This window comes from Aspergillus saccharolyticus (assembly GCF_003184585.1).
Source record: "Aspergillus saccharolyticus JOP 1030-1 unplaced genomic scaffold BP01scaffold_39, whole genome shotgun sequence".
Taxonomy (NCBI): Eukaryota; Fungi; Ascomycota; class Eurotiomycetes; order Eurotiales; family Aspergillaceae; genus Aspergillus; species Aspergillus saccharolyticus.
In genome coordinates, this window is record NW_020290649.1 from 26037 (window position 1) to 53337 (window position 27301).

The 27301-nt window shown below is 53.7% G+C and overlaps 13 protein-coding genes and 1 non-coding gene across 14 annotated transcripts; 7 read left to right on the forward strand and 7 right to left on the reverse strand.

Annotated features, from left to right (window-relative positions):
- Nucleotides 1-349: 349 nt before the first annotated feature.
- BP01DRAFT_142516 (E2 ubiquitin-conjugating protein UBC1) lies at nt 350-1461 on the forward strand. The gene is made up of 3 exons (XM_025570567.1): nt 350-731; nt 798-1102; nt 1152-1461. Exons 1-3 carry the CDS (start codon nt 471-473, stop codon nt 1324-1326), a joined length of 741 nt encoding a protein of 246 aa, XP_025427965.1. The 5' UTR covers nt 350-470; the 3' UTR covers nt 1327-1461.
- Nucleotides 1462-1752: 291 nt separating this feature from the next.
- Nucleotides 1753-3320, forward strand: BP01DRAFT_394548 (TFIIH complex kinase subunit CCL1; the record flags this gene model as incomplete). Its single annotated transcript, XM_025578333.1, has 2 exons — nt 1753-2109; nt 2183-3320. The coding sequence occupies 2 exons, from the start codon at nt 1753-1755 to the stop codon at nt 3272-3274; spliced, it is 1449 nt and encodes a 482-aa protein (XP_025427966.1). The 3' UTR covers nt 3275-3320.
- A 609-nt stretch (nt 3321-3929) lies between these two features.
- On the reverse strand, nt 3930-5853 carry BP01DRAFT_368510 (ATP-binding cassette family ATPase ARB1; the record flags this gene model as incomplete). The annotated part of the gene is made up of 2 exons (XM_025576506.1): nt 3930-5198; nt 5251-5853. The coding sequence occupies 2 exons, from the start codon at nt 5851-5853 to the stop codon at nt 3930-3932; spliced, it is 1872 nt and encodes a 623-aa protein (XP_025427967.1).
- Nucleotides 5854-6647: 794 nt separating this feature from the next.
- BP01DRAFT_359778 (HPP family protein) lies at nt 6648-8261 on the reverse strand. The gene is made up of 2 exons (XM_025575763.1): nt 7508-8261; nt 6648-7443 (listed from the first exon to the last, which is right to left on the reverse strand). The coding sequence occupies exons 1-2, from the start codon at nt 7823-7825 to the stop codon at nt 6862-6864; spliced, it is 900 nt and encodes a 299-aa protein (XP_025427968.1). The 5' UTR covers nt 7826-8261; the 3' UTR covers nt 6648-6861.
- Nucleotides 8262-8837: 576 nt separating this feature from the next.
- Nucleotides 8838-10553, reverse strand: BP01DRAFT_326227 (putative NAD binding Rossmann fold oxidoreductase). Its single transcript, XM_025572879.1, has 5 exons — nt 9956-10553; nt 9804-9899; nt 9324-9727; nt 9183-9270; nt 8838-9123 (listed from the first exon to the last, which is right to left on the reverse strand). Exons 1-5 carry the CDS (start codon nt 10236-10238, stop codon nt 8912-8914), a joined length of 1083 nt encoding a protein of 360 aa, XP_025427969.1. The 5' UTR covers nt 10239-10553; the 3' UTR covers nt 8838-8911.
- A 37-nt stretch (nt 10554-10590) lies between these two features.
- Nucleotides 10591-11731, reverse strand: BP01DRAFT_359779 (O-methyltransferase). The gene is made up of 3 exons (XM_025575764.1): nt 11562-11731; nt 10747-11499; nt 10591-10680 (listed from the first exon to the last, which is right to left on the reverse strand). Exons 1-3 carry the CDS (start codon nt 11613-11615, stop codon nt 10639-10641), a joined length of 849 nt encoding a protein of 282 aa, XP_025427970.1. The 5' UTR covers nt 11616-11731; the 3' UTR covers nt 10591-10638.
- Nucleotides 11732-12282: 551 nt separating this feature from the next.
- Nucleotides 12283-13736, reverse strand: BP01DRAFT_385841 (uncharacterized protein; the record flags this gene model as incomplete). The annotated part of the gene is made up of 3 exons (XM_025577638.1): nt 12283-12578; nt 13068-13191; nt 13242-13736. 3 exons carry the CDS (start codon nt 13734-13736, stop codon nt 12283-12285), a joined length of 915 nt encoding a protein of 304 aa, XP_025427971.1.
- Nucleotides 13737-13959: 223 nt separating this feature from the next.
- Nucleotides 13960-14311, forward strand: BP01DRAFT_142627 (uncharacterized protein). The gene has a single exon (XM_025570568.1). The coding sequence runs from the start codon at nt 14079-14081 to the stop codon at nt 14271-14273; it is 195 nt and encodes a 64-aa protein (XP_025427972.1). The 5' UTR covers nt 13960-14078; the 3' UTR covers nt 14274-14311.
- A 1018-nt stretch (nt 14312-15329) lies between these two features.
- BP01DRAFT_368515 (uncharacterized protein) lies at nt 15330-16844 on the forward strand (the record flags this gene model as incomplete). The annotated part of the gene is made up of 1 exon (XM_025576507.1): nt 15330-16844. The coding sequence occupies one exon, from the start codon at nt 15330-15332 to the stop codon at nt 16842-16844; it is 1515 nt and encodes a 504-aa protein (XP_025427973.1).
- A 1340-nt stretch (nt 16845-18184) lies between these two features.
- On the forward strand, nt 18185-19675 carry BP01DRAFT_425868 (uncharacterized protein). Its single transcript, XM_025579772.1, has 3 exons — nt 18185-18640; nt 18689-18978; nt 19041-19675. The coding sequence occupies exons 1-3, from the start codon at nt 18485-18487 to the stop codon at nt 19453-19455; spliced, it is 861 nt and encodes a 286-aa protein (XP_025427974.1). The 5' UTR covers nt 18185-18484; the 3' UTR covers nt 19456-19675.
- A 156-nt stretch (nt 19676-19831) lies between these two features.
- Nucleotides 19832-20810, forward strand: BP01DRAFT_326240 (uncharacterized protein; the record flags this gene model as incomplete). Its single annotated transcript, XM_025572880.1, has 2 exons — nt 19832-19929; nt 19985-20810. A coding segment is annotated over exon 2 (588 nt), but the record flags the coding sequence as incomplete, so codon positions are not given.
- A 515-nt stretch (nt 20811-21325) lies between these two features.
- On the reverse strand, nt 21326-21397 carry BP01DRAFT_t267. The gene has a single exon. It is a non-coding gene; the product is annotated as a tRNA-Glu (tRNA).
- Nucleotides 21398-22854: 1457 nt separating this feature from the next.
- BP01DRAFT_347657 (Zn(II)2Cys6 transcription factor domain-containing protein) lies at nt 22855-25090 on the forward strand (the record flags this gene model as incomplete). The annotated part of the gene is made up of 5 exons (XM_025573694.1): nt 22855-22993; nt 23066-23698; nt 23749-23964; nt 24018-24316; nt 24387-25090. The coding sequence occupies exons 1-5, from the start codon at nt 22875-22877 to the stop codon at nt 25088-25090; spliced, it is 1971 nt and encodes a 656-aa protein (XP_025427976.1). The 5' UTR covers nt 22855-22874.
- Nucleotides 25049-26921, reverse strand: BP01DRAFT_326247 (NAD(P)/FAD-dependent oxidoreductase). The gene is made up of 4 exons (XM_025572881.1): nt 26660-26921; nt 26226-26515; nt 25506-26082; nt 25049-25430 (listed from the first exon to the last, which is right to left on the reverse strand). Exons 1-4 carry the CDS (start codon nt 26910-26912, stop codon nt 25174-25176), a joined length of 1377 nt encoding a protein of 458 aa, XP_025427977.1. The 5' UTR covers nt 26913-26921; the 3' UTR covers nt 25049-25173.
- Nucleotides 26922-27301: the final 380 nt, after the last annotated feature.

Consider the following 27301-nt stretch of genomic DNA (forward strand, 5'->3'; position numbering starts at 1 on the left):
CTCAACAAATCATATTCCTTATTTGTATCATTTAAAACTTCAAAGAGACCTGTCCGGCAGCATCACTTTGCCGAAAAAGAAGGGCGCCATCAGCTGTGGTTCAATAAATATAGCCTTGCAAGCTTTATCGCCGACGAGCGCTTACGCCCCACCAATACTTGCGATCCCCTCATTTTGCTTCGCCAGTTCCCCGCCAGATCAAGTGAGGCTACAACTGCTCGATCGTAATCACAGCATCCATATTTGCTTTTCCCCTTCCTCTAAAGATCCTTGTTCCTGTCCGCCGGGCTAGACATCCTGTGCAATCGTCTTTACTTTATCTATACTGCATTCAGGCTCACATAGCTTGAACTTCGCTTATACAGCTTGTTGCACTTTGTATTATTTTCCCTGCTTCTTTTTAGAGAACTGGGAACTACAAAATACCTACTACACCCGTCTCCGCAGCATCCTGTATTACATCTCAAGCTATGGCTTCTAATCGAGCACGCCGGGTCGCCAAGGAGATCGCCGACATCCTTTCGGACACGCACTCGCAGATCACCGCAGAGCCGGTGGGCAACGACGACGATATCACACACCTTCGCGGGACCTTCCCGGGTCCGCCAGGCACTCCGTACGAAGGTGGGATATATGCAGTGGACATCAAGATTCCCACGGAATATCCATTCCGGCCCCCGGCGATGAAGTTCCACACCAAGGTCTGGCATCCGAATGTCAGCAGTCAAACGGTAAGTTTTGGGGCCGTTTCACCATGGCTATGACAAGGTTTTGCTCATGCTTCTTTCTGTGCGCAGGGTGCCATCTGCCTCGATACATTGTCGTCCGCGTGGTCGCCCGTCCTGACCATCAAGTCGGCACTCCTCTCCCTGCAGTCGTTACTGAGCACGCCCGAACCCAAGGACCCTCAAGACGCGGAGGTCGCCACGATGTTGTTGCGCAACCCGAAGGAGTTCGAGCGAAAGGCTCAGGAGTGGGCGGTGGTATACGCGGGGGCACCCAGGAAACACGCCGGCGAGGGCAGTGGCGGCGCCACCGATGAGACCCTGCGCGAGCTGGAGCTCAAGTCCAAGGCCGAGCAGGAGCAGGAGGACTTAGCCAAGTACGCCCGTCGTCAGAATTTGAGGATCTCATCACTAACGTGTTGGCAGGTACGATGGGTATAATAAAGACCTGATCGACCGCTTCTGCAGTATGGGCTTCGATGTCGACCGCGTGGTCGCTGCATTCAAGTACTATGGGATCGACCGCAATGGCGGGGAGGACTATGAGCTGGAAGCGGCGTACATGGGGGATGTGACTGCACGGCTGTTGGGTGAGCCATAACGTTAGTAGACATAGCATGAGCGATAGGTTTTGATTGTTTAGTCGAGCGCTGTCCTTATTCGATTCGAATGGTCTCCTCTCATATAGTATCTGAATGTTCGTCAGGTTAGCCATAACCAATGCATTGTGAAAGTGTTGTGGAATTGTGAATAGTACGGAGTATGTAGTCAAAGTGCGCGGTGGATGCGATAACTCGAGCAAGAGCGCTATCGATAAGCACGTGGATCACAGAACTCTCCGCCTCCGCCGTCTCCAACTTTGTCCGCAAATCTTCCACCAGTGTCCACTGTCGATAATGCGCCCATCTCACCATTAACTTCACTTTCTTCTACTACCCACTCACTCACTAATCCGAGCAACTTGACTTACAAGAATCCACCTGCGCACAAACACCCTTTCTCACGGCACGACCTGTGCACCGCCACCATGATCGAAGACGACTTCTACCGCACCTCCTCCCAATACCGCCTGTGGTCCTTCACCGAGGCCTCTCTCAAAGCCCAGCGAGCGACCACCAACGCAGTGGCCAGCGACCGTGTGCGCGCCGCGATCCGCCGCGCCCAAGAAGCCCGGCGCTCCGCCACGTCGTCCGCGACAGGCACGCCCGTTCCGGAAGTCGATGGCGGCGGCGGCGGCAGCACCAGCACCAGCACCAGCAAAGCAGAGGAGAAGCCGATCGAATGCCTTACGCCGGAGGAAGAGCAGCAAACGGTCAGCTACTACTGCGAACAGATCATCCAGCTCGGGGAAGCGTACAAACCACCTCTTCCGACGATAGTCCGAGTCAGTCTACCCACCCCGGGAAACCCATCCCACCCTTCACTCCTCCAGAGCCCGGAAAACTAACGCAACAAAGGCAACAGCAATCCAATACCTCCGTCGCTTCTACCTAACCAACAGCCCGATGACCTACCACCCGAAACAAATCATGCCCTGCGCGCTCTTCCTCGCCACCAAAACCGACAACTACTACATGTCCCTCCGCCAATTCGCCGACGGCGTCCCCGGCGACACGACCGCGGACGACATCATCGCACCGGAGTTCCTGGTCATGCAAAGCCTGCGCTTCACGTTCGACGTCCGTCACCCGTTCCGCGGCCTCGAGGGCGGCATCCTGGAGCTCCAAGCCATCGCCGCGGGCCAGGGCCAGCCGGCGCCTCATGCGCCCCCCACGCAGAATACCCCGGAGTTACTGCGACGGAATCTCTTTGCCTTGCCTCCCCCAACAACAACAACAACAACCTCAACAAACCCACAGACAACCACCAGTAGCAGCAGCAGCACCACGAGCACGAGCACGAGCACAATAACCAGCAGTACTCCGGCAACAGCAGCGCAAATCAAAGACCGTATAGCCCGCGCCCACCATAATACTCGCGAACTCCTCAAATCCGCCGCCCAGATCACCGATGTGTATTTCCTCTACACGCCTGCGCAGATCTGGTTGGCCGCGTTGATGGTGGCGGATCCGCCGCTGGGAGAGTTTTATCTTGACACAAAACTTGGTACCCCCCCCACCACCACCACCACCACCAACGATCAGACGAGTGGACAACTGGCCGCCCTCCGCGCAAAACTCACCCAGACTCTAACCGCCTGCGCCACTATGCTCCGATCCTACCACCCCCTCGCCTCCGATCCAGAGCAGATGAAGACCCTGCGTCGAATCATTGGGAAGAAGCTCTATCACTGCCAGAATCCGGAGAAGGTGAATTTGTCCCGTCCAGGTGGTGGTGGTGGTGCAGCAGGCGCGAAGAGGATTCCGGCTGCTGCTGCTGCTGTTGCGGCTGCTGCGGCCGCCGGTAGCGGTGCTGGGGAGTCCGGGACGTCGGAGAGTGAGATGGAAAGGTTGGCGAAGAAACGGAAGTTGGAACAAGGGGCGGCCCGGAGTAAGGACATTTTTGGGGGCGAGTTAGTGATGCAGAGGACTAAAGGGGATCATCATTGATGGGTAAGATCTAGACGGTATGATAGCAGGGAGGGGTTGAGTTGAGAGGGGTTAGGGTGTGGCTAGATTTAGCCTTTGGAAATATCTGAAGTATTGGGTTTAGTTGGATCCTAGTAAGCATAGCAAGAGTGTGATCCGGTACATACACCGTGACTTGAGCCACGCACCTGACCTGAAAAACTCTGCGAGACATCTGGAAAAAGAATACTACGTGCACCGGTTTGGCAAGTAGAACCAATTCAATTTACAGAACCTGTCCACACTGAAATCCCTACTAAACACAGTTCAAGTAACTTCGGGAAAAAAAATCAATTCACCATGCTCAAGTCTAGAGGGATGAAAGTATAAACAGAGGGAATAAACAAGGCCATCTAAGAAACAAACACATAACAGAACACCCAAACAATGAGCAGGTGATATCTCCAGGTGGTATTTAGGCAAAACGAGTCCAGCAAAACACAGAACCTCTCATTCAGGACGATTCATCTCGCCTGCTGGGTAAAATCAAAGGGAAACTTTTCTCCACGCCTTCACGCTGCAGTTCATTTTGCTGACGCTGCCTGAGGCAGCCCGTTTCCTGTCTTGATATTTGTTCGTTTCTGAGCATTCCATTCGTAACAAAAAGTTTTGGGTGAAAAAAAATACAACCACCACTTTAGACAGCACCGTTGTCAATCATCTTCTTGCGGAGGTAGTTCTTGTACTGTCCGATGGTGCCATCCCAGCGGGTGACGGTCTTGTGCTCGCAAACCATGATGTCCTTGGCGATCTTGTCGAGGAGACGGAAATCGTGGGAGACGACTACGACACCACCGCTGTAGGCATTGATGGCGTCAGCCAAACTGTCAATGGTGGGGATATCGAGACCGTTCGTGGGCTCGTCCAGAAGGATCATGTTGGGCGACTCGATGGCCAACAGAGCGAAAACGATACGACTCTTCTGACCCTCAGACAGAGTGCCCATCAGGGCGGTCTGGGCCTCACCGCTCAGACCGTAACGGCCGAGCTGCTGGCGCCAGTACTGGTAGTCCTGGGACTTCTCGGGGAACTTGTCGCGGACAAACTCCAAGGAAGACTTGGTCAAGTCCAGCTGTTCGGCGGAGTGCTGACTGTACATGCCGAGCTTCAAGTGGGTGTGACGGCTGACACTGCCACCGATGGGGCTGAGTTTGCCGGTCATAAGACGGAGCAGGGTGGACTTGCCGACACCGTTGGGTCCGACCAGGGCAGTACGGGAGTCCATGTCGACACCAAAGTCGAGGTGCTCGTACAGGGTGTCATCCCAGTTGCCCGAGTAGGAGAAGGACACATCGTCGAAGGACAGGACGGGAGGAGGAAGCTTCTCGACATCAGCGAAGCGGAAGCTGAAGACACGGTCGGGGATGACAGGCTGGATGAAGCCGTCGGCCTCCATCTTGTCGAGAATCTTCTGACGGGACTTGGCCTGACGGACCAAGTTGGCGTAGGTACCGGCGGAGGCGATGAACTTCTTGATGTGGGCAATTTCCTCCTGCTGCTTGTGGTAGGCCTTCATCTGGTTCGTCTCCTGCTCGGCACGGGTCTTGTGGTACGAATCGTAGTTACCACCATAGTAGAGGAGCTGCTTCATGCGCATGTCGATCATGTTGGTGCAGACACCGTTCAAGAAATCCATGGAGTGAGACACCAGGATCAAGGTGCGCTCCCACTTCTTCAGGTATTCTTCCAACCACACACAGGCCTCGAGATCCAAGTGGGCAGTGGGGTCGTCCAGCAGCAGAAGTGAGGGCTTGACGAAGAGGGCCTTGGCGAGGGCCACACGCATACGCCAACCACCGGACATGTCCTTGGTCTTCTTGTGGATGGTCTGCTTGTTGAAGCCGAGACCCGTCAGGATCAGGGATGCACGAGTGTGGAAGGTCGAGGGGTCCATCTTGTCCATGCGCTGGTGAAGAGGTTAGCATCCATCTTGCGTTACTCCGACACCAAGTACTTACGTCGTACAGATCCTCGAGGATAGGGCTGTCGGGGCCCTCCTTCTCCAAGATCTCCTCGGCCTGCTTCTCCATGCGGTCGAGCTGGTTCTGAGCCTCGGTCACAACCCACTCAAGGGCACCGAGTTCAGAGGGGGGGGCACCCTCATTGAGCAGGTAGATATCAATGTGCTCGGGGATAGGGAACTCGCGAGTGGCGATAGACTTGAGGAGGGTGGACTTTCCGCAGCCGTTCTCACCCAACAGACCGTAACGGCGGCTGAAGTTCAGTTCGAGGGTGGAGTCGGTGATGAGGACCTTGCCGTGGAACACAAGGGAGGCGGAGGTGATCTTGACGTCGCGGGAGGATTCCAGGGAGGAGAGGACACCAGTGGTGACACGATCCGACAGACCGTGCTTGTCCAACTGTGCGGTCAACTTCTCCACCTCCTTCAGCTTATCGGCGGAGGTGGCAGGCTGGTCCTCGACGGGCAAAGGGTTTCCGTCACCATCGAGCATGGGGGTCTCGTCACCGGGGGTCGAGGTACCCTTCTTGGACTTGAGGGTCTTCTTCTTGCCGTCATCGCCACGCTTGGCCATACGGGCAGCCTTGGAAGCAGACACCATTTTGACGATTATATGGAGGGGAGAATGAGGGGGAGGGAGGGAGAGAGAGAAGGGAGAGAAATCAAGAAAGAATGGCGGGAAGAATAAGGTAGAGACGAAACCAGTCCGTGAAGGAAGGAAGAGGAAAAGGGAAAAAAAAGAACTTGACCCAAGGTGGAGCAGGTTCCAGCGGCGGTGGGGGGGAGGAGGGGGGAAAGTGTTTGAAAGAGAATATGAGGTGAAGTGAGAAAAAGAGAGAGAGAGAGAGAGCGGAGGGGGGCAACCGAAAAGGCTTTTGAGTGGGGGAGGGGAGGTTCCTTGGATGCAGGAGTAGCCCTTATCGATACGTAGTCAATCAACTAACTATGAAAAGCACAGGCAATTGCTTGTTCAGATTGTCCACCAAGTTGTCCCACAGACGGAGTATAATAGGTGAGAGAATACAAGAAGGAATTGAAAAATAAGTATGTATATGCGAAGTAAAGAGACATTGAGATAGGAACAGTAGACCGTCGAGAATCAGGACAATAACTAAGGCTTGCCACCGACGAAGACTGAATGAAGTTCAAGTCGAAAATCCTTTCAGTGGATTCTGCCCAGCCCGCCTGTCATTGGTCTGTCGACGTCACCGCACGGCTCCGTGCAACAGCCTTGCCTGATTGGGCATCGACAGTCACGTGCATGTGAGCCTTCTTGCCCAAGCCATTTCCCGACATTGGTCAGCAGAATTGACACCTGAGGCTACCTGATTCAGATTAGGCACTGCGGCACGCCATAATACACTACAACAGGACGTTTGCTGGAACACAAACTGCCCCAACCACACCGTAACAACTATACATTAGCAACAATCAGCCCTCTGCAGGTGAACTTCCGGATCCGGGGCTGCTGTTGACCAATTCGCAACCATGATCAGCGACTAGTAGCATCTTACTTTTACCTCAACCTCAATGAACAATGAGATCGATTTCTCCTACGTACAGGCAGGAACGAAAGCCTCTATAGTAATCCCACCCAGATGAAACGAATTCAAGGTAATCGGTCGCTGAGACTCCGCAAAACCTTCAGCTCGGCTTCCGTAATAGAAAACTGATTCGGCAACAGGATCCTGCCCGACTCAATGAGGACCTGCCTCGGGTTACCCGGGAAGACATCCTGCGTGTTGTCCGTCTCGAAACTGGCTCGGTTGATCCGCTCCCCGCTTTCGGTGTCGCTTGGTGGTGCGCGCGCCAGAGACACTGGCGTCCACCAGTAGACCGGGAACCGACGCTGGATGTTGTTGATCAGCAACGCCACGGCCTGCATCAATAGACTTCCGAGGAACATAACCAGGATCAAAGTCCACCCGACGTCGGACGACTGGGTGACGGAGAGCAGAGCAGTTGCGCCCGCCGGAGGGTGCACGGTGTTTGTGAGGACCATGAGGCACGTGGTGATGGCACAAGCCAGAGCGCCACCGATCTGAGGCAGGGATGCAGCATGGGCATTCAACGCAAAGAGCTTGGAGATACCGATCCCCACCGTGCTCGCTATGACCTGGCTGATGACCGCGTTTCGTGGCTGCGCAAAGGGTGACTCGATGGCCGAGAATTCCAGCACTGCAGCAGCGCCCTGGGAGACAGTTAGTCGGAAAGGCCTGGTCAAGGACGTTCACCATGAGAGATGGAACACGCACGAAGCTGGCCACAATGATCGGTGCATTGTGATGTTCAAAGAACGGAACATGCATTGAGGTCTCCGCCACGACGAGCACACCGCAGAATACCCCGATCAAGGTCCAGAAGGTCACCACCAGGTTGCCGAGAGGTTTGGGGTTCGGAGGTTCTCGGTACCCCAGGAAGCGCGAAACCGGTCGAGGCAAATACCGCCAAGGCGGGGGCGGAAGAAATGGGTTGATATAGGCATCGATATCCACATGCAGTCGAGAAAAGTCGATGCGCTGAAGGTTAAACGAAGGTCGGGATGGCTGGCCCAACATCTGCTGTACTGTCATGATAGCCACGTGGACCAAGACAAACAGCACTTATTCCTGTCTCGGTTAGAACCAAGGAAGGTCCAGCAAGTGTTGAAATGAAGAGGCTGTTGCAGAGGGCCATAAATTCCAGGGAGTATCCCAGACTAGCGGATGCTTGTACATGCCAGCTCGCCCGAGGATTGTGAATGAAGAGCAACCTGGCTCATAGACACAGAAACTGAACCATGCTGACGAGCTGAGACTTCAATCTGCTGAAAAGCAGGCCTGATGGGTCCATTTCAGGGGCACCAGGGAGGTAGGGGAGGGGAGGGGGAGTTACTTGCCTGGTCTACGTGGTTAATAGCAACTAAGTATAAGCGGGCGAACCCATTGGAAACCGCCATGCATCAAGTGGACACCGCAATTTGGACTGACTGGGTCAGTGGAGGGTAGTTGAAACCCCATTTAAAAAGGCATCAGGACTGGAGACCGTGTGGGAGAAGGAAGAACACGCAAGAACAAGAAGATCTTTCGCATGCATTTTGGGGGGGGGGTTCAATCAGTCACATCTCCGCGGAAGAGGTGTATTTAGCAGTAGAATGAGAGGCAAGGCAATATTGGAAGCGACTGAGTTGCTGGAGGTTTGAAGGTTGGTTCACTTTTGGGGAAGTTCCTGAGCTGTTCTGCCACTCACAGCATTCGAGTTGAGTAATGAAAACTCCGGGTAGGGTTTAGCGTCGGGGACAGAAGGAGATGAGGTCAACGCTTCGGTCTTTTACCGCTCCTTACCATTGATTACCTTCTCATCCCATGGTTTCCCCATCATCAAGCCCAGCGGCCTGTATTGTACTTTCGCCGCTCTTCCCGTAAGAACAAGCTGTCGATCAATCCGGGGTAGAGAATCACGATGGAGGAATTGCTCTCATGACTTCCCCCATCGTATAGCGAGAGTCTAGACTGTCCTAGTGAAACCAGGGAAGGGGTTCGTGCCTTAGATAGTGTGACATACTTTAATGCACTAACTAGATATATACTGTGCATTCTTACAGATCTGATTCTCAATAGGTCATTATATCATAATCTTTAAGTATGTACTCATATAGTACTATACACTCTGCCCATCAGTTAGAAGTCCAAGGTCTTGCCCAGCTTAGAGCTCTCCTGGGCCAGCTCAATCAAGCGGATAATCTCACTGGCCTCTGCTCCGCTGGCAGGGAGTTCAGACTCCCCGGCAAGCGCCCGAGCCAGCTTTCTGTAGTACTCGGCCCAGGTCGGAGGCTCCACGGTGGGGAAGACCTCTCTGACAGGCTTTCCGTCCTGAATAGTGGAGAGAGTGCCTGTTTGTGTATGTTAGTAAAGTACTCGAGCTTGACCAGGACGACCATTATCAGCGTACCGTATCTCTCACTAGGCTCGCGACCGTAGCCATTATCACCCGCATTCAACCCAGCCTTGATGTGTTCTTCCTGAATATCGAGATGGAACTGATTTGTCCGAGTCAGCAAGCATGCAAGTGATATTGTAGAAGAAAACCCACCTTCTTGTAGCTACCCTTGTCTCCGCGCACCCAGAAGCGGAGCTGCTCGACCTCAGGGCTGACAACAGCCGCCTTGGCCGTAACCAGAGGCCCGTTCTTGTAGTGAAGTAGAACGGTGAACGAGTCCTCGTATCCGGAAGAGTTGACCTCGCGCTGGGAGCCGAGGAAGCCCGTCACCCGCTCGGGCTTGCCCAGTAAATGGACAACCTGATCCAACAGGTGAGAGCCCAGGTCGTAGATGGCGCTACCTCCAGGGACAACCTTGTTCTTCCACTTCGAAGCATCCGCCGCAGGTTCTTCGGGGCGGTGGCGGTCAAAGTGGGTCTCGAATTCGACGATACGGCCCAGGACGCCGCTCTTGACCAGCTTCGACACGGTTTGGAAATCGGCGTCATAACGACGATCTAATCACGCGATCGTCAGAGAGAGCGTCCGTCACAGAACAGCATAGACTGATATAGGGAGAGTGAGGGGACGCACTTTGGTAAACGGCGAGGTGCTTGTTGTGCTTGCTAGCCAGGGCAACGAGTTCTTGAGCTTCCTTGGAGGTGGGGGTAAAAGGCTTCTCGACAACGACTGCAGTAACGATTGGCATCAGAATAATCCTTTGTACATCTGAAGATAACACCTACCGTGCTTTCCGTGCTCAAGAGCCAGCTTGGTCAACTCGTAATGCGATTCGGGGACAGTAGTGATGATCACAACGTCGACACGCTCGTCCTTGACCAGATCTTCGGTGCTCCGGTAAGACTTGATTCCGGGAAAGTCCTTCTCCGCATCGTCGTCCGGCTTGGGGTTACGCTGCACAACCGCGTAAATCTTGAGTTGAGGGACTTCCTTGATGCAAGGAATGTGGAAGACCTTGGCGCTCAGGCCGTATCCCACGATTCCGACGTTCCAGGTTTTGGAGGACATAGTGGGGAGGTTTGGGGGGTGGTGGTGGTGTTGGTGGTGTGGTGGGAGGGAAGGAATAGAGAGGGGGGGAAACACAGAATTGGGGCAATCAATGGATTATATACGGGAACGAGTACTCAATGATAAATACCTAAGTGACTGACTATGTACAAGAGCTCATCTCTCTTCTCAGTTAAATGAATTCAGTCATCAACTAGTGCGGGGGAAGGTCCTCGCGACGGCAACCACTGGGCCGAGCGGGGCAATGCGGCAAAGACCGATTATTGCAGCAGCAGCAGCGAATCTGTCGGAATTCCTTTTCAGGTGGTTGCCGACAATGACACCATCCCGCCCGCCCGCCCGCCCGCCCACACGCCGACTCTCTACTGTATCTTCTTCCACCTTCCATGGAATCTCTTTTCTACTCTTGCACCCCCACACACCGGGTGACCTCGATGGCGTCCTAAAGTACCCCATACGCGTCAGAAGACTCATTTCCAGCTGACTACGTCGACAAGAATCAACTTACTCGGGTGGTTTCCGGCTTCACGAGCTTGCTCTCGTATACAAGGTTGGGGTTGCCAATGATGTCGAAATGGGGGGTCGCGTCTGCCCCCAGGAAGGACTGCACCGTCCTGTCCGGGATGCCCTCCTTGTTGTAGGATCGTTCCGGGCCCTTTTTGGCCGCCTCGCGCTTCTGCTCCACCGTGCTGCGCACATATTCTAGGTAGGGCGGGTTGCCCGGGTACAGCACGTTGTCAGCAATTACGACCGACACCTCCGGGACAATCTTGCCCAGCTGCTCGCACAGCTTTAGATCGGTGGTGTAAGCCGGCTTGTAGTGGTCGATGAACAGCACCTCCACCTCCTTGACCTCGCCGCTGTTGAACAGCTTGTGAAGGGAGAGATCGCTGCGGCCGACGATGATGCGCACGAAGTCGCGCAGCCCAGCCAGATCCAGGAGCATATTTGCGATTGCGGCGTACTCTGGGTTCAACTCGAGACTATAGTAGCGCTTCCCGCCGGCCCGGCGCACGGCATCACCGAACAGGATCGCAGAGTAACCGACGTAACCACCGAGCTCAATCATGACCTCGGGCTTGCGTTCTGCGATGATCTCGGTGATGAACTTGCCCTTCTCAGGTCCGATGTTCATGAAGTGATATGTCTGCGCGAACTCGTCGATCAGATCCAGCACTTTCTGCGGGTTGCCCTGGATCTCGTCTCGGTTGGGCTGGTTGTAGATGAAGTGAAGTAGCTTGAACTCGCGACCATCCTCGCGCTACAGTAAATACCGTGTCAGTATGCGATATCTCTCACAAGAGTCTCGAGCCCCGGACTTACAGAACGGTCCCCAGGACGAGGATGAAGCGGCGCTACGTAGGTGTTGTCGCTCATGACGGATGATGACTGGCGTGTACTCGGAAGGGAACAGTGAAAGGAGCGATGGGTGGCAATAACAAAGCGTGAACGTGAAGGCAAGCTTTGAGAACCAAACCGAAGGCCCCCAGCGGGTTTAATAGCACGAGAGCTCCAGCGCCCTATCGCACTCGGGATTAGGCTCGGTCTTATGGTCGCCATTGCGGTGGCAGAAGATAAATCCGAGCACGTCACAACCAGTCACAGGCTCTCCCAAGGATAAAGGATACGTAAACGCCGGCGATTAGTCTTTTCAAGAGAAGATGACAACATAGGCAACACTCGAAGGGGGGGGATCGACTCCACTTATTGAAGCCGGCTCAAGTGCCGCTCACTCGGAGATGCTTACAGTACCTTGGAGGGGCTCTCGGACCTTGGATATCCCGAGGCTGTGTCAATGCGGGTCGATCAGATAAGAATCGCACCTCTGCAGATGCGGAGTTGTAGTTTCTGTGTGAGCAGCACGATGAGAATTCTCGCTGCGTAGGAGTCCAGCTCATCTGCCCTGGACAGGGAGGCACAAAAATACTATGTCTGACTGATCCTAAGCTCTAACTAAAGCAAATGACCGCACCAAGATGAGGGACAACCTACGCCAAAAATCTGAGATCATAAAAACCCGTCCCAATCTTTAAGGAATCAAGTATCATGTCTCGCGAATCGACTCGTCAACCGCAATCTCCTCCCGAATTTCCACAGCAGAAAGGGATACATCACAAAAAGCACGGCCAGGCACCCAAGCAACGTATTTTACACGCCCAGCCGACCCCGAGATACCGGAACATCGCCGTCGCCAACAGTGGGCTGAGTCGACATTGCCGGTCCTGTCGAACCAAAACAGCGAGCTGGCAAGGCAGACGGCGCCGACGCAGGCGGGCGGGAGCTGGTGCTCGGGGGCGATGTTGCCGGCTGCGTCAAAGTGGCGGGTTTGGTAGTGGTTGACTGGAGACGAGCTTACAACTTAGGTATTTATATCATCTCTTCTACAGTACTTCTCCCCTCTTGTCTGAACTTTATCCTTGCCAGAGTAAGACTGGCTTGGACTAGCAACCACATGGTAAGGCATCATGAGCACACATGTCTAGAGGACAAAGGTCCCAGCTGGAAAGCAAGGCGGTACAGTACACGAAAAAAGCGCCTCGAATTCTTAATCACAAAAAAAGGGAACGAATTGAAAGTTGCTGTCGAATTTAGAATACTATAATTTCAAGGTCTCTTATGGTTCTATACATGACAAGGAGCGCTTGCTACCATATGATCTGCAACCCCCACTCCCCATCCGATCTACTTTAGAAAAGTACAATATATACGACCCAATACACCTCTAGTTCAACCAACTGGTGAGGAGATAATAATCACAGGCTGCAAATACAACCGCATACTCCCCATCCTCGGATTGCTCACAGCCCCACTATCACTAGTAAGCGAAACCGCTCAACATGCTCGTCAAATGGCCGCAGAGCTGGAACGACAGGACTGAGGCATCGACCACGCGGAGATTCTGGGTCGCGTACACTTTGGACTCGGGATTGGGCTCGGGATTGACCATACTACCCTTCGCGCGGGGAAGCATGCTGTTGGCGCCGACGGGGTAGTAGGCCCTACCTCAGCAGCATCTTCGTGAACGTTCCTCGTCCGGTCCAGCGTATCGGGACGAACGGTGAGTCCCACCATCTTGCCACCTTCGGAGTCGGGATTGTACTGAACACCGAGTTTCTCGAAGGGCTGTTCCAGCACGGGGAAGACGCTGCTGTTGGTCATGGAGGTGGCCCAGCCGACCTTCAGAGGGCCCTGCAGACCGCCATGATAGCTGGCGTTGTAGTGAGCTCCATGAGCGATCTGGGCCTCGGTGGGCACCTGGAAACTCTCTGACTTCTTGCAGTATTCAAACAGGGTCTGCCATTCCAGCCCTCGTTTCACATCGCTTTCAGTTGTCAATTTGCACGTCTTCGGCCCGGGTATACGGGAGAGGACTTGGTCAATCCACAGCGAAACGTTTCCTGTTTGGTTTGGGTTGGAATTGGCCCACGACTTATCATTGATCGTGCTCGTCCCCAAGAGCCTTGCCGGCGCGGATGGTTTGCTCCAGCCCTCCTGCATAGGTCTGGTTCTCGGTCTGGTAGGCCCAGTCGACCTGCTTTCCGAAGGCAGTGCTGACTGGCTTATGGTAAAGACAGTCTGTACTATGTAGTATGTACCACTCATCTTTAAGTGTATCAACCTGCTCTGTCAGAATTTTCAAGATGCCAACACAATGGACCCTTGCGGAATCCTCCCCACAGAAGTGGGTACCCCCTCAAAACTCCCTGTCTTGGGCCATCAGAAGCCCTAGTTCTTATTGTAGGGATCTCAATTGGGATCATCAAAAGCGTCTCTAGCCAGTACAGAAGAAACGAGTTCTAGATTTTATCGCACTCGAAGGTAGTGTATGTAGGCTCCTTGATGGTCGGCTTGAATAGCTGCTTGCTCTGTTGGTGTTGGCTAGTCGTGCCCTTTCTGGGGCTTTCGGGCTGTTTCTCTCTCTTCCTGGATTATCTCAGTCTCTGGTCCAGCTTTTCCTCTATTTCTGCTCAGATCGATGCTGTCTCTGTCCGATCGCTGCAGGATCATCTTGGTTTGTTAAGGCTGGGATTATGATATGGACTGTGCAAAGGAGACATGCTCATCGAAAGTGGAGCTCGAGCGCAGTCGCCAGACGCAAGCATCAGCACCCTTAATCCAGATAGCACAGAAAAAGTATGTTCTGAAATTTACTGTATGTACTCAGAGCAGCATTAGCAGTGAGTTTCAGAAGAGGGTGTTTGCAATACACATATAACTGCCAGGGGATTAGCGTCGGGTATCTGCTCCACCTCACGTGGTGGAGTAACCGAGACGAACCATTGATCGTGTACGGAGTATGACGTCTGGCACTACTGAAGGTCTAGATGAGTGCTCCGAGTTACAAGGATGGCTATATGCTTGTCTTCGCCTTGCGACACTGATTGGTAGCTGCAGGTGGGCTGGATCCGGCTGATAAGACAGGGTGGCCGCACTCTCAGGGCTATTTTGCACGGGGGCCATCGGCGCAGGGCGGTTTCAAAGCCACTTGGACACAAGTCCTCCCTTCACTTTCTCACTGGCAGCTTCTTGCATGTCCATTGTTTCCGTCCGATACACATCATGCAGATCACCAAAGTAAAACCAGCTGAGAGACTTGATTCACTTCACCGATGCTACGACCTGCAATGCCTCGTTCTGCCGCCTGCGGCCCTTCAGCCTGGGCAACTCTGGAAGGATGATGATTCGTGCAATTGCCGCCAATCCCTGCACAAAGGCAGAGCTGAAGTCCAGCCCCTCGGCCATCGTATGAATGAGGGGTCGTCATCCGGTTTATCCACGAAAATCATACGGTGACCATCTTGTACCCATGGTTTATAACTTCCCGTCGTTCAGTCGACGTGTGGTTGAAAATACGGTGCTGCTCATGCTCCGTGTGTCGGCCCAGCCACCTCACTCGTCCTCTCAACAACGCAGCAGTTGATTTCATCTTCAGGTACGCATCGCTGACGTGGTCCACTTGCTTGCAGCAGCATCCCCAAGCTGCTGCTGGTGCTGCCCATCCCCCTCTGCTACAATGTCACCATAAATACTCGCGGGCTGTCAATGCTTCCTGTGCAACAATCGGTACTGCGATCATCAGCTGACATCATAATGGCTATACACACAGTACGACGAGCATTTAGCTCAATCCCTCAGGAAAGTGTTTTACAATTCGCCCGCGACATGCTGCAGATCCATGTGATTTTCCATCTCGTGCGGATTGCGGTCTCGATCGCCCTCCTGCCGTTGGACAACACCATCCTGTTGGCTTCCTACGCTGTGGGCTACGTCCCCGGCGACCTTTCAGAATCGTCCAGTCACGAACGCCGACGACAGAAAATCCTTCGAGATGAGCATTTTCGGCCCAAGACCGTCCTCGTCACGGGGGTCAACACCCCGCATGGGCTCGCGGTGGCCCGGGGTTGGTACTACGCCGGCCATCGGGTAATCGGGGCCAACGTCACAGAGGGCGCCATCGCCCCCGGCGAAGGCATGTCCAAGACGCTGGCCGCCTTCTACCACGTTCCCAAGACCAAGTACAGCGCCCGGCTGCTCGACATCATCCAGAAAGAAAAGGTGGAGATCTGGATCCCGTGCGCGAATGAGGCCTCCGCCCTCGACGATGCGTCGGCCAAACAGGTGATCGAGAGCCGGACCCATTGCAAATGCATCACGCTGGACGCCACCCTTGCCGAAACTTTCAGCAATCAAGACACGTTTGACCAGTATCTGATGGAGAAGCGACTTCCCGTGGTGGAGAAACATCAGGTGCTCTCGCGGGACGCCATCCACAGGATTTTGCATCGGTCGCCGTCGAAGGTTTATCAGATGCGGAGACCGACCCCCACCCCCGGAGACGATCAGGTTGTCGTCCTGCCGAAGCGGACCCTCAGTATGACCTACTCCGAGGTCAGTCAGATCCAAATCTCCAAGGAACGCCCATGGATATTACAGCAACAGACGCGCCTGGGGCGGTTTGTCGCAGAGATCATGGTCATTTGTGGCCATGTCAAAGCTATTAAGATCTATCCAGGCGACAAGCAGTCCGATTGGGGTCGCTCGCGCCTAGACAGGGGACTGGCCAGGGCGACACATGCGCTCATGGAACGGTTCGCGCTACAGGGTGGACCCCGCTTGAGCGGCCATCTGCGCCTGCATTTGACCGTGGACGAGGAGTTTAGCGACAATGTTCTCCGCTACACGATTCATATCGAGGGCTGCGAGCAAGGTGCCGCGGCAGCCAAGTTCCTTCTCGAAGACAAGCCCGACTCGTTAGTCACGGAGTACCTGGGGGTACTCACGCCACACATCAATGGGGTTTCGGGCGAAGTGCCCAGAATGGATCTTGCATCCCTCGACGCGGAGATTTCCACCCCGCCTCCCGAGAATTTCAGTCTGTGCCAGGTGGTGCGAAGTTGCGATGTGCGGAGGGTGCTGCCGGCACTCTACCCGGCGATCGAGCAGATCGATCGCAGTCTCGACGAAGGAAGCCGGCTGCTTCTGTTCTGGAAGAATTGGCGCTTTTCCGCCATTGATCCATTGCCATGGTGGTGGCATACGCATATCTATCAACCTCTTAAAGAGATGGAAATGATTATTAATTCGACCCATGGCAAGCCGACATGACGTGTTCGTTATGTTGGCGGTTTGATGATTCTCCTTTGTGTCCAGGGTTTTTACCACTTTCTCTCCTTTTTTGAGGACTACTGTCTACTCCTCTCTTCTCCTTTTCCGAATGAGTGACCGAGTTGTGACGGATCACAGCACATGAGACGATTTTATTGTATAAAAGGAGCATCGAGTGGCGTATGTTGAATATATTAGCTATTTGCAGATCTGCAACTTTGAACAAACGAATTCATGAAATGTTGAGGATGTGAATCTGAAACATTCTGATACACAGTGATTTCGGGGTAATTGAACAATCAGAATTAAAGATTGATCTTCAGTGGTGGACTCGGCCAAGCCTCGGGCGTGGTGGCTGTATCTCCCTGAGTAGCGGCCCCTGTTTCCATGAGAACAAGCTACCTTGGCGTTGTGAAACGGCTAGACTACTACGGAGTACGGAGTACGGAGTACTTGAAGACAACAAAGAAGACCAGTTATCGTCTTGCACAGAGTATACCGGGCCTTTCGTTTTAGGATGATTACATTACCTTACTCTTATCAAGGGGGAGCGGCCACAGCAGGATGACTCAGTGGGCAAATTATGGTCGAGCAATCGAGCAACACACAGATTCGACTTTCTGCGGGTAGACCTGGCATCTGACACATCAGATTGTGTAGACGCGCAGGTCTCATGGCCCACCCAGACGATTGGGACTGCAGTGCTCAATCTTTAAGATCATATGCCCGACTGCCCTTTAATTATCACTGAACAAGTGTCATCGTTTTCAAATGGGCTGTGTTGGTAGGGAAGAGAATACGTCAGCTGCTTGTGCCAGATACCCATTGGGCAGCCAGAAAGTGCTGAGCCTAGTATGTAATCGGTATGAGGAGAGCAGAGTCTGTAACCATCACCACATCTAACTTAATGTACGGAGGGAACCTTGATCTTGCTTGTGCTTTTGCTTGCTTGTGCATCGAAAAAGCCATGTGCTGCGATTCTATTTTGGGAAGAGCATTACAAGACAGGCTAGACCCTTTATGGTAGAAGCGGTAAAATCGGCAGGATAACCGTACCGTACCGACGATTGAGGGAATCAAAAGTGAATTCCATGAATGAAATGTATTATTGTTGTGACAGCCACATTTCACCCTTCCATCACGAGCTTCCCCTCCCACTCAGCTATTCAGCCTCGCGGTACCTCCTCCTCCTCCTCCTCCTCGTCGTCCTCCTCTTCTTCTTCTACTCTTCTCCTCTTACTTCCTGGTCAACTTCTTGGTTATCTCTACACTTGCTGTGCCTCATTGTTGTCGCCCGGTTGAAGATTACTCCCGGGGCCATTACGTCGCAGTCTCCCCTCTATTTTAGTGTCCGCGCGGCACGATCGGGTTGCCCCGTTTACCTCGCCGTTGGTTTTTCGACCGCTGCCGTCTGCATAAACAATCGCATTGCGTTCCTCACTCTCGGCCTCTTCGCTGACGCTGTGCCCTCTTCCTGCCATTCGACCCGCCATTCAGTTTCTGGCGCTATACACCTTGTTCTACCTGCGCAGTCGTCCAGTCCATATATCCCACGCGGTTGGCTTCCAGCGTAAGGAAACGCCTTACACCGTCATCAGGCATCACTGGGAACCCGACCACCCGACCACCCTCTCAGCAACATGAAAGTCGCACGGCCTTCCTTCAACCCAGGCCGGACGAAAAACTTCATCCATGGCTTCCAGGGGTTCATCATCTTCCTGGCGTGGGCCTTGACTATCGCGGTGTTCACCAAGGGCGATGGCATTGATGGGAGATCGGCCTGGTATTGGGCCATGGTGAGTGCTCTTTAGTGGCTGTGAGACTATGAAGCTAATGTCTCGTAGTGCTGGCTCAGTATCCCCGGTCTCATCTACCTAGTGGCCGTCCCGATGTGGCCGCGCGCCCGCCGCTTCGGCAATGTCTACGCCTTCGCTACGGTGGACTGCCTGTACGCTATCTTATGGTTCAGTGCCTGGGTCTGTGTCGCCAGCTACGTGGCGCAGGGGAAGAGCAAGGGGAAGAGCGACAGCTCGTCAGACAGTGATAGCAAGAAGGGCTGCGACAACTGGGCTTACGGCAGTGCCAGCAAATGCAAGATCAGCACCGCCACCGTGATCTTGGGTGTCATCGTCTTGTAAGTTTTTTTTTTCGCTGTCTGTGTCTTCCGAGTCTGTGCTAACATGTGACTCCCTCTAGCTTACTCTTCGTGTTCACTGCCTTCTTATCCTTCCGCAATGTCGTGCACTTCCGTCGCACCGGTACCCTGCCCGACGCCGTCTCCGATCCGACCTTTGCCGCCCACACTAAGGCCGCCTTCTCGTCCAACCCGGCGCACGATTTCGAGGAGGAGGAAGACGACTTCCGCTCGCGCGCGGGGATGGGGTCGTCAGTCCGCGGCGATCGGGATGAGGACTATGCCCTGCTGCACCAGAGTGAGGCGGATGATTTTGGAAGCACCACGCACGGCCGGTCTGCGGCCTCGGGGGCCTACGATCCGACGGTGTCGACGGGCAGCGTGCTGCACGACTACAGTACTAGCTACGGTGGAGCGCATGGTCAGCATTACTCTCCGTCGGAGTATGAGCCGAGTCATAGCGGATACGGGCGGTAGTTGGGGCGATGCGGGTATAAAATAAAGAAAAGACAAGACCTTCGAGACGAACCATGGGCGGTGTTGTGGGCGCATTTTCCGATTCACTTTGGTTGATTATCTCTGATCTTTTGGCTGTAAAATGACGACTGTATGTTGTGTGTTGGAGATACCTGACGACTTATCGGATGACGATGTATTGTTTGGGAGTACTCATAGATGAATTTATATTTATACTGTCACACTGTGTACCTGGGTACCTCAGCTTAGTAATTGTAGTACCTTAGTTATTTTCTCTCAGCGAGGATGACAGCCACTGGATTGCGGCAAGTCGCGCGAAGCATGGATTCTGCCACCGCCTTGCTTGAACGCTAACCACGAGGTCAAGATTAGGACAGCTCATCTGTTTACTGCATCCTCGACTGAGTACCTACTCTGGACTGGTGTACGCATATCCTTTCCTCGAAGCCGTTGGGTGACTAGGTCTATCTATTTGTAGGTCGACTGGATGCAACTTGAAGTCACATCTCAGAACTAACTCTCCGCACAGACCATTCGACTACTTTGCTTCAAGTACTATACTGTGGTACACTACCTCCCAGCTACACAGTCCTGTCCACACGAGACCACGATACACCAGAATAATATACCCTCGAAAACGAGATCTAATTCATAATCTCACCACCCGAAACCCGATTACGACGACAATCACCACCTAAACAACCACCACCTAAACAACGACAACAACAATCCACCGCAAAACCCCCCGCAACACAAAGTCCTCCAAAATGTCATCAATCGACCTCTACAACCCCCTCCCCCTCCACCTCTCCCCAACCTCCAAAGCCATCACCCTCAGCCAACCGCTTCCCACGGGCTCACCATCCGGCTCCTCAACCGCCGCCCTGGAATCCGAACTCGCCGCCCTCAACACCCTCCACCGACTCCTCCTCGAAACCCCCAACCAAATCCCGCCCCCGCCCCTGCCCATCAACCCGAAACGCAGCGCGCAGATCGCCAAACTCCGCGACAGCGCCAACGCCGCCTACCGGAAAAACGGGTTCGCGGATGCCGCGCGTCTGTACGGGTACGCGATCGACATGGCGCTCGGCCGGCCGGGGTGGGAGCCCGTGACGCTGGCTCGGGATGAGCTGGCGGGACTGTATGCGAACCGCGCGCAGGCATGGATGAGTCAGCGGTTGTGGGCGGAGGGGTTGGTGGATGCGCGGTGTAGTGTTGAAAGTAAGCCGGTGGGGAATGTGAAGGCTTGGTGGCGGGGGGGCAAGTGTTTGGTGGAGATGGGGAGGTGGGAGGAGGCCAGGCGGTTGGTCGAGAGGGGGTTGGAGATTGAGGGGAGGGAGAGTGAGGGGGGAAGGGAGTTGGTGGGGTTGTTGGGGGAGGTTAGGGAGGGGGAGGAGAGGATGAAGCGGTAGATTTGGTCAATTTGAGGGTAGGAGAGGTGTGGTGCGCTGTTGGTGCTCTTGAGCGCAGGCTGTGGTGGTCTGTCGTCTGGTGGGGGAGGTGATTATGGATGGATGATTTATGGTTTGTTGCGGTCATTGGTTTGGTTGTTTGGGGTGATGTGGTTATGTATGATGTATGTTAGTTACTTTCTCCGCTATCACAGTCGGGCGTTTTATGGTTCATAGTCGGGATTATTGCTATGGAGGGCCTGTTAGGATTTGAGATGGTCCACTGTCCGTCAGTGAACCGACCTCCAGGTCCCGGTGATTTACTAAAATGTTCAGCAATGCCAACAAGCCAGCTGAGCTTGTGTCTTGTCACACAGCAGCTCGGGTTCGTTTTTTTGTAGTCTGATATCGACGTGCTATCATCCTATACAGCTGCTAGCGATTACTACAGGGCACAAGACAAAAAGTGAAAAAGTAATCTCCGATGCGGGGAATCGAACCCCGAGCTGCTGTGTGAGAGACAGCGATGTTAGCCATTACACCACATCGGACTTTGTTGAATGATGCTGTTTTGCTGCAATATATATCCTTATCATGCTATCAGAATGAAAGTTGTTCTAGTGCTATCCGTGGTTTGGAGGGCACGGATGTGCGGTGCATCTATAGCAAGGTTTGCGTTTGCTTCATTTGTTCTATGCTGTTCCCTGGGCGTGGGTGGGTGTATATACAATGACGAATCATGTCTAATCTCCTCGCATGCTGTGAGTTATCAGGTCGGGTTTCTAGCAGAAATTATCGATAGGTTTATCCTCTAAGTAACCAATTATCAGCAGCCATAGTCAGAGCCAGGCATTACAATTCAATGAGTTCTCCTCCTCTTTGATTCCCTCGTTCCGCGGTTTTCTCCGGTAGGGAAGCTATAATTTTTGATATCGAAGAATGAACACAATTACCTGAAAAAAAAAAAAAAAAAAAAAAAAAAAAAAAAAAAAAAAAAAAAAAAAAAAAAAAAAAAAAAAAAAAAAAAAAAAAAAGAGAGAAAAAGCTCCGAAGAGGAGGGGAAGGGTAGGAAGGTACGAAGTCAGAAATGCCAATTTGATAAGCTGTGAAAGGCATCGATCTCTCAGCTTCTTTCTCTATGGCTCCTTAAGCCAGTAGAAGCCCAATGAGTGTGGTGATTCTGACAGTTCACTCAACCTCAGTACTAAGTTGCTCATCTATCGCGAATCTCCCTAATCTATCTATCTCACTCAGATGATGTTATATATACGTCAAACCCTGACCTATCTCCCATCTCCTACATTGACGTCCACTGGAAAACCAAGTCACCGGTCCCTCGATTTGCCCAGACATACCGCAAAACGAGGTAATTGCGCTGGTCAGGCAGTTGAGTTGGTACTCGTGGTTGAGTTTCGATGGGGAACTGATGTACGTCGGATACAAATATCTCCCCGTCTCCTACATCCTGTGCGAGAACGATACAGTTCTCACCCCCAGCTTCCAGCGGCAGATTGGCACTTGCTTGAGAGTGAAACGCAGCATACGATTGATGTGCATCCTTGTCACGGCACTTACTTTCCCAAGCAGGGCATGCCGGATACTATCGCCCAGATCATTCGCAGTATTTGTCTCTTGTACCTGGAGATATAACTATGGTTTGTCTTTAGATATATATATAGTTGCAAATTCTTAGCTAGATGAACTCATCTATAAAGAGACCTAGTAATCACAGTAGTACTAATTACTAAAAAAGATCCTCGAATTGAGCTGAGGTCGCAGGCATACGTGAGGTTCTGAGTAGGATTTTTTGCCAATAGAAGGTGTACGGAGTATAACATGATCTACTGTACTCCGTAAATAAGATAGATTAGGAAGAGGCACTATAAGTCCTAAGGTTGAGATGGAGATCCCGGTAGGCGGAAACATCCGGTAGAGACATTATAACTAGTAAGTTAGGCGGAGAGAGACATTCACCTCATCCTCCGTGAGCTACAAACACTCTCCCTGCTGAGGAACCCCGAACCCCCCATGGACCAGACTCCAACGCAATACGATCTTTCTCCCGCCCCATACGGGCGCGCATGTATGAACTGTTCACGCGCGAAATGCAAATGCATCCTGTCCAAAGATGGAGGTCAATGCCAACGGTGGGTTCCCTCAGGATAAGCACTGCATGTTCTCCACTACCTCCACCATCCCCACTGATGCATGTCCCACAGGTGTCAACGTCTGAACAAAGAGTGTCGGCCCTCCGCATTCCAGCGCCGACAAAATCTCCACAAAGCTACGGCCCCGAAGAGCGGCCGCTTGGAGAAGAAGCTGGACGATGTGGTCGCCTTGCTTCGTGCCCGGGCGGCGCGTTCATCGGCCGCGGATGAGTATGCCGACTTGATTGAGGCGGAGCTGAGCTCGACAGCGACAGGTGCCCGGCCACGGAGCTCGCGCGGTGTCTCGCGGAAAACGCCCAGCGGAGAGTCTCAAAGTCTAAGAAACCCGCGGACCCGCGTGCAGTCTTCCAAATCAATTGAGCAGGGATGGGATGGCCTGGCTGATGCTGCGGATGCTGCGCTTGACCTCTCACCGTGGCAGGCTGAGGAGTGCTTGACGGCATTCCTCACGCAGAAGCTGCCGTATCTACCCTTCATTTACTTTGCGCCTGGGACGACGGCCCGGCATCTGCAGCGCGAGCGGCCATTCATGTGGCTGTGTGTTATGGCCGTTGCGTCGAAGAGCGTAAAGCAGCGCAGTGCGCTCTGCGATAAGGTCAAGGAGGTCGTCGCGCAAAAGGCCGTACTCAACTACGTAGGTCGCGATCTCGACCTGCTCCTGGGCATATTGATCTTCATTGCGTGGTACGTGCTGGTCGCGTTCGTTAGGTCTAGTCATCCTAACCTCAATTCAGGTCTGGCCAGCAGGTTTTCCGCAAACTCAGCCTGATCATGTTCAGCCAGCTCGCCCTTGCGGTCGTGTATGATCTCTCACTGGACAAGCCCTCTTCCATCGAGGGCTCTCTCCTCCTTTGTCTTTATTCCTCACTCGATGACCCCCCTGCGACGCCGCCGGCGCGGACCAAAGAGGAGCGCCGAGCAGTTCTGGGTTGCTACCTTCTGACCTCGAGGTACGCCGCAAAAGCAGCTGCACGACTGGTACTAACACCACTATCACACCTAGTATCTCTCTTTTCTTCAAGAAAGCAGAATCCCTGCGTTGGACACCCTACCTAGAAGAATGTCTCGAAACCCTCAGCCGGCACCCCGACTGCCCCAACGATGAGGTTCTCGTCCATCAAGTACGCTGCCAACTCATCAACGAGCGGGTGAACCAGACCGAAGCACCACCGCCACACTCTCATTCCACCCTGATGAACCCATATTCAACCCTCCGAGCCCCAGTATCCACCTACCAACACGCCCTCAACTCATACCTTGCATCCGCCCAAACCAAGTTTCCTCCCCACACCCAAGAATACAGTACGTCCCTAACCCTAAACCCCATACACCCGAAACCAGCACAGGCCAGGAAACCCGCTAACTGACTTAGAAATAATCCACCTTCACAACACCCACACAACCCTATCCCTCACCGAACCCTCCCTCCTGCACACCACATCCACCAACACTGCCCCGTCCCCGTCAGCCAACACAAGCATAACCACCCGCCTCAACCTCCCCCATCTCGAAACCCTCTCCACCGCCCTCACAGCCACCAAAGCCTGGTTCGACACCTTCCTCTCCATCCCCCCGGCCGAGTACACCGGCTTCCCATTCACCGTCTTCGCCCAGCTCGCCCGGACTCTTGCGGCGTTGTACCGGCTCTCCACCCTCGAGGATCCGCTGTGGGATCGCGCGGGCGTGCGGCGGGAGCTGGATGTCTTGGAGGTGTTGGACAGCGTGATTGGGAATCTGGGGCAGGCGGCGGCGTTGGCGAGGTTGGAGGGGATGAGGCCCTTGAGATCTGGGTCTGGGTCTGGGTCTGCGGGCGAGGGGGGAGAGGGGGATGGAGAGGTGGTGGATGACGGGGAGGTGTTCTTCTACTCGGTGGGGAAGTATGAGTCTATGCGGTTGGCGTGGCAGAGGAGGTTTGGGGGTGGGAGTGGGAGTGGTGGGGAGGAGCCGCAGGGAGCTGCCGGAGGAAGGGGGGTATTGGGTCAGGAATTTGGGGCTGGCGCTGGGCTTGGGGCTTTGGGGCTAGGGGTTGCGTATGATGATTGGATGAGTGAGTTTTTGAACTCGATGGTGCATTGACAGATGGATGTAGCATCGGGTTGAAGCAGCGGGTGCACCTGTAATATGGGTAAGGTGTCTATGTCTATGTCGATATGACCAGACTATTTTCCAAGGATATCGCCTCCCTCCGGCCCCGTCTGCGCCTTATGGATCCTCTCCGCACTTGTCTTGAAGACCCGGGGCATGCGCGTCTCCGTCTCTTCGAACGTCTTCCCCGTCGCAATCATCTCTGCCAGCCCCTTGGCGCTGAGCAACACCACCGGCATGCCATGTCCATTAAAACCCGCGCAGATATACTGGCCCGGCTTGTTTGGGACTTGCCCAATATGCGGATGCGAGTCGTACGAATACCCCATAACTAGCGTATTTCAAGTCAGCTTCCTCCGTTCAACCTTCCGAAGGATAAAAAGAGAGGGAAAAAAAAATCACTCACTCCCCGTCCAAATCTCCTTAACATACGCCCCACTCTTCTCCCATCCTTTAAACGTCCTCTGCATGAAATCATCATAGTAATGCTGCGTCGGCTCGATCAGCGTCCCGTCATCCACAACCCCATACCACAGCTCCTTCTCCTTCTTGAACGTGAAATGCGCCCCGCCGACGATAATACTCCCATCCGGCCTGGAGATCAGATAACTGCCCCCGCCGCCCTCCTTCGTGACCACCACATACGAGTAGGGCAGAAACGGCGCGTCGTGACCGGCTGGCAAAGCGATGTGGGAGCAGATGCCCCGACACGGCACGATGTTCTTGGCGTACTCCGGCAGCAGACCAGCCGTGTAGGCGTTGGTCGCGTAGACGACTCTGCCGGCGCGGAGGACGCCCCGGGGCGTGTGGATGAGATGTCCACCCTCTCCACTGGGAGTCACCGCCGTCACAGGGGTCTGCGCCTGGACGTTCAACGCCGGCGACCCGGCGATCCTGTGCAGCAAACCCAGGATGAGTTTATACGGCCATAGCGTGCCGGAGGTGTAGGAGAGGCAGGCTTTTGCGCCTTTCACCCCTGATATCTAAGGTGAGTGTAAGTCTGAGTTTAGCAATCACCCTGATAACGAAATCCTCCCCGCCCCCACCCCCGGCGCCCCCATGCATCTCCTATCAACTAACCAAGTAGCAAGGCAAAGGAAAGAATAGGAGAGGAAAGAAACCATACCCCCTCAGCATTCTTTGCGGAAGTATAATGCAAATCCCTCGCCACAGCCACCCCCTGCGCTAACAACTTCTCGTAAGCCTGGCGCGCGCGCTCCCCGCCTTCCTCGCTGAGATACACGTTCATGTTGCGCGTGATGTTGAAGTCGCAGGAGATCTGCTCCTCCACCAACAGATCCTTTAGGGCTTGCATGTGGGCGTACTCGAATTCGGCAATCTCGATGGCGGAGTCGAGGCCGTGTCGTTCAATGTAGGTGGGGATATGGCCGTAGATGTCGGGGCGGAGGTGGCCGCCTATATCCTCTATCCATTAGTTTGGGTTCTGATGTTTTCAGTTTGGGTGGGTTGGAAGGAGATGTGGGATTGTATTGTATGTATTTCGTCGTTTGGCTTGGAGGGGGTGGGAAGGGTAACTATATGTGGTTCAGCCTGTCGTACCATTCCTCCCCGTAGCGCCAGAGCATATCTGTCGAGCATCAAGGAGAGTGATTTTCGGCGTGGTGGTGTTGGTCTCATGGCCGAGTTGTTTAAGCAGGTAGTAGGCGAGAGTCACCCCCGCGTAGCCAGCCCCGATAATGACGATGTCGCTTTCGGCGGGGAGGGAGGCGGTGGTGCGGAGAGTGTCGAGTTCGTCGAGCTCCGTGCGCCAGAAGGGGAGGGTGGGGTTGTCGATGGGGAGGATGGGGGCCATAATAGTGGAATGTGTTGCACCTGTGAAAGATGGGGGAGTTCAATGAGGCGAATATAGAGGAATTGAGTCGTCGAAGCCCTGGTTCATACGCTACTGTGCTGCTGTACTTATAGATCTGCAGCTGCAGGGCTATTTTCCTCTCCGCACCAACGCTGACGGTTGGGGCTGCCGGAGTTTGAGGACGGGTGTTGTCAGAGGCTTTATCTGCGGAGACTACGTTATCTATCGGGCGTGGATACGGGAGAAATGGGATGATTCTTGTACTAGTGAATGAGTGGTTGATTGTAGGGGTAGGTAGTTGTAGCTTGTCGATTCAGTTGTCTCGATTACTATCCCCAGGGGCTCTTCAACCATAGTTAACTAAGTACCGATCTGGGATTTATCTTCAG

Excerpts from the sequence above, each read along its gene's own strand:
- BP01DRAFT_142516 (XM_025570567.1), top strand. The coding sequence starts at position 471 with ATGGCTTCTAATCGAGCACGCCGGGTCGCCAAGGAGATCGCCGACATC. Across the intron at positions 732-797 it reads CGAATGTCAGCAGTCAAACG|GGTGCCATCTGCCTCGATAC; the intron begins GTAAGTTTTGGG and ends TTCTGTGCGCAG. Across the intron at positions 1,103-1,151 it reads GAGCAGGAGGACTTAGCCAA|GTACGATGGGTATAATAAAG; the intron begins GTACGCCCGTCG and ends ACGTGTTGGCAG.
- BP01DRAFT_326247 (XM_025572881.1), bottom strand. The coding sequence starts at position 26,912 with ATGGCCCCCATCCTCCCCATCGACAACCCCACCCTCCCCTTCTGGCGC. Across the intron at positions 26,516-26,659 it reads TGGCGCTACGGGGAGGAATG|GCGGCCACCTCCGCCCCGAC; the intron begins GTACGACAGGCT and ends TAGAGGATATAG. Across the intron at positions 26,083-26,225 it reads CCGCAAAGAATGCTGAGGGG|ATATCAGGGGTGAAAGGCGC; the intron begins GTATGGTTTCTT and ends CACTCACCTTAG.
- BP01DRAFT_359779 (XM_025575764.1), bottom strand. The coding sequence starts at position 11,615 with ATGAGCGACAACACCTACGTAGCGCCGCTTCATCCTCGTCCTGGGGAC. Across the intron at positions 11,500-11,561 it reads CTCGTCCTGGGGACCGTTCT|CGCGAGGATGGTCGCGAGTT; the intron begins GTAAGTCCGGGG and ends TATTTACTGTAG. Across the intron at positions 10,681-10,746 it reads TGAAGCCGGAAACCACCCGA|GACGCCATCGAGGTCACCCG; the intron begins GTAAGTTGATTC and ends GGGGTACTTTAG.
- BP01DRAFT_425868 (XM_025579772.1), top strand. The coding sequence starts at position 18,485 with ATGAAAGTCGCACGGCCTTCCTTCAACCCAGGCCGGACGAAAAACTTC. Across the intron at positions 18,641-18,688 it reads CGGCCTGGTATTGGGCCATG|TGCTGGCTCAGTATCCCCGG; the intron begins GTGAGTGCTCTT and ends AATGTCTCGTAG. Across the intron at positions 18,979-19,040 it reads ATCTTGGGTGTCATCGTCTT|CTTACTCTTCGTGTTCACTG; the intron begins GTAAGTTTTTTT and ends GACTCCCTCTAG.
- BP01DRAFT_326227 (XM_025572879.1), bottom strand. The coding sequence starts at position 10,238 with ATGTCCTCCAAAACCTGGAACGTCGGAATCGTGGGATACGGCCTGAGC. Across the intron at positions 9,728-9,803 it reads GCACCTCGCCGTTTACCAAA|ATCGTCGTTATGACGCCGAT; the intron begins GTGCGTCCCCTC and ends TCGCGTGATTAG. Across the intron at positions 9,124-9,182 it reads CGAGCCTAGTGAGAGATACG|GCACTCTCTCCACTATTCAG; the intron begins GTACGCTGATAA and ends ATACACAAACAG.
- BP01DRAFT_142627 (XM_025570568.1), top strand. The coding sequence starts at position 14,079 with ATGGTCGGCTTGAATAGCTGCTTGCTCTGTTGGTGTTGGCTAGTCGTG.
- BP01DRAFT_359778 (XM_025575763.1), bottom strand. The coding sequence starts at position 7,825 with ATGACAGTACAGCAGATGTTGGGCCAGCCATCCCGACCTTCGTTTAAC. Across the intron at positions 7,444-7,507 it reads CGATCATTGTGGCCAGCTTC|GGCGCTGCTGCAGTGCTGGA; the intron begins GTGCGTGTTCCA and ends ACTGTCTCCCAG.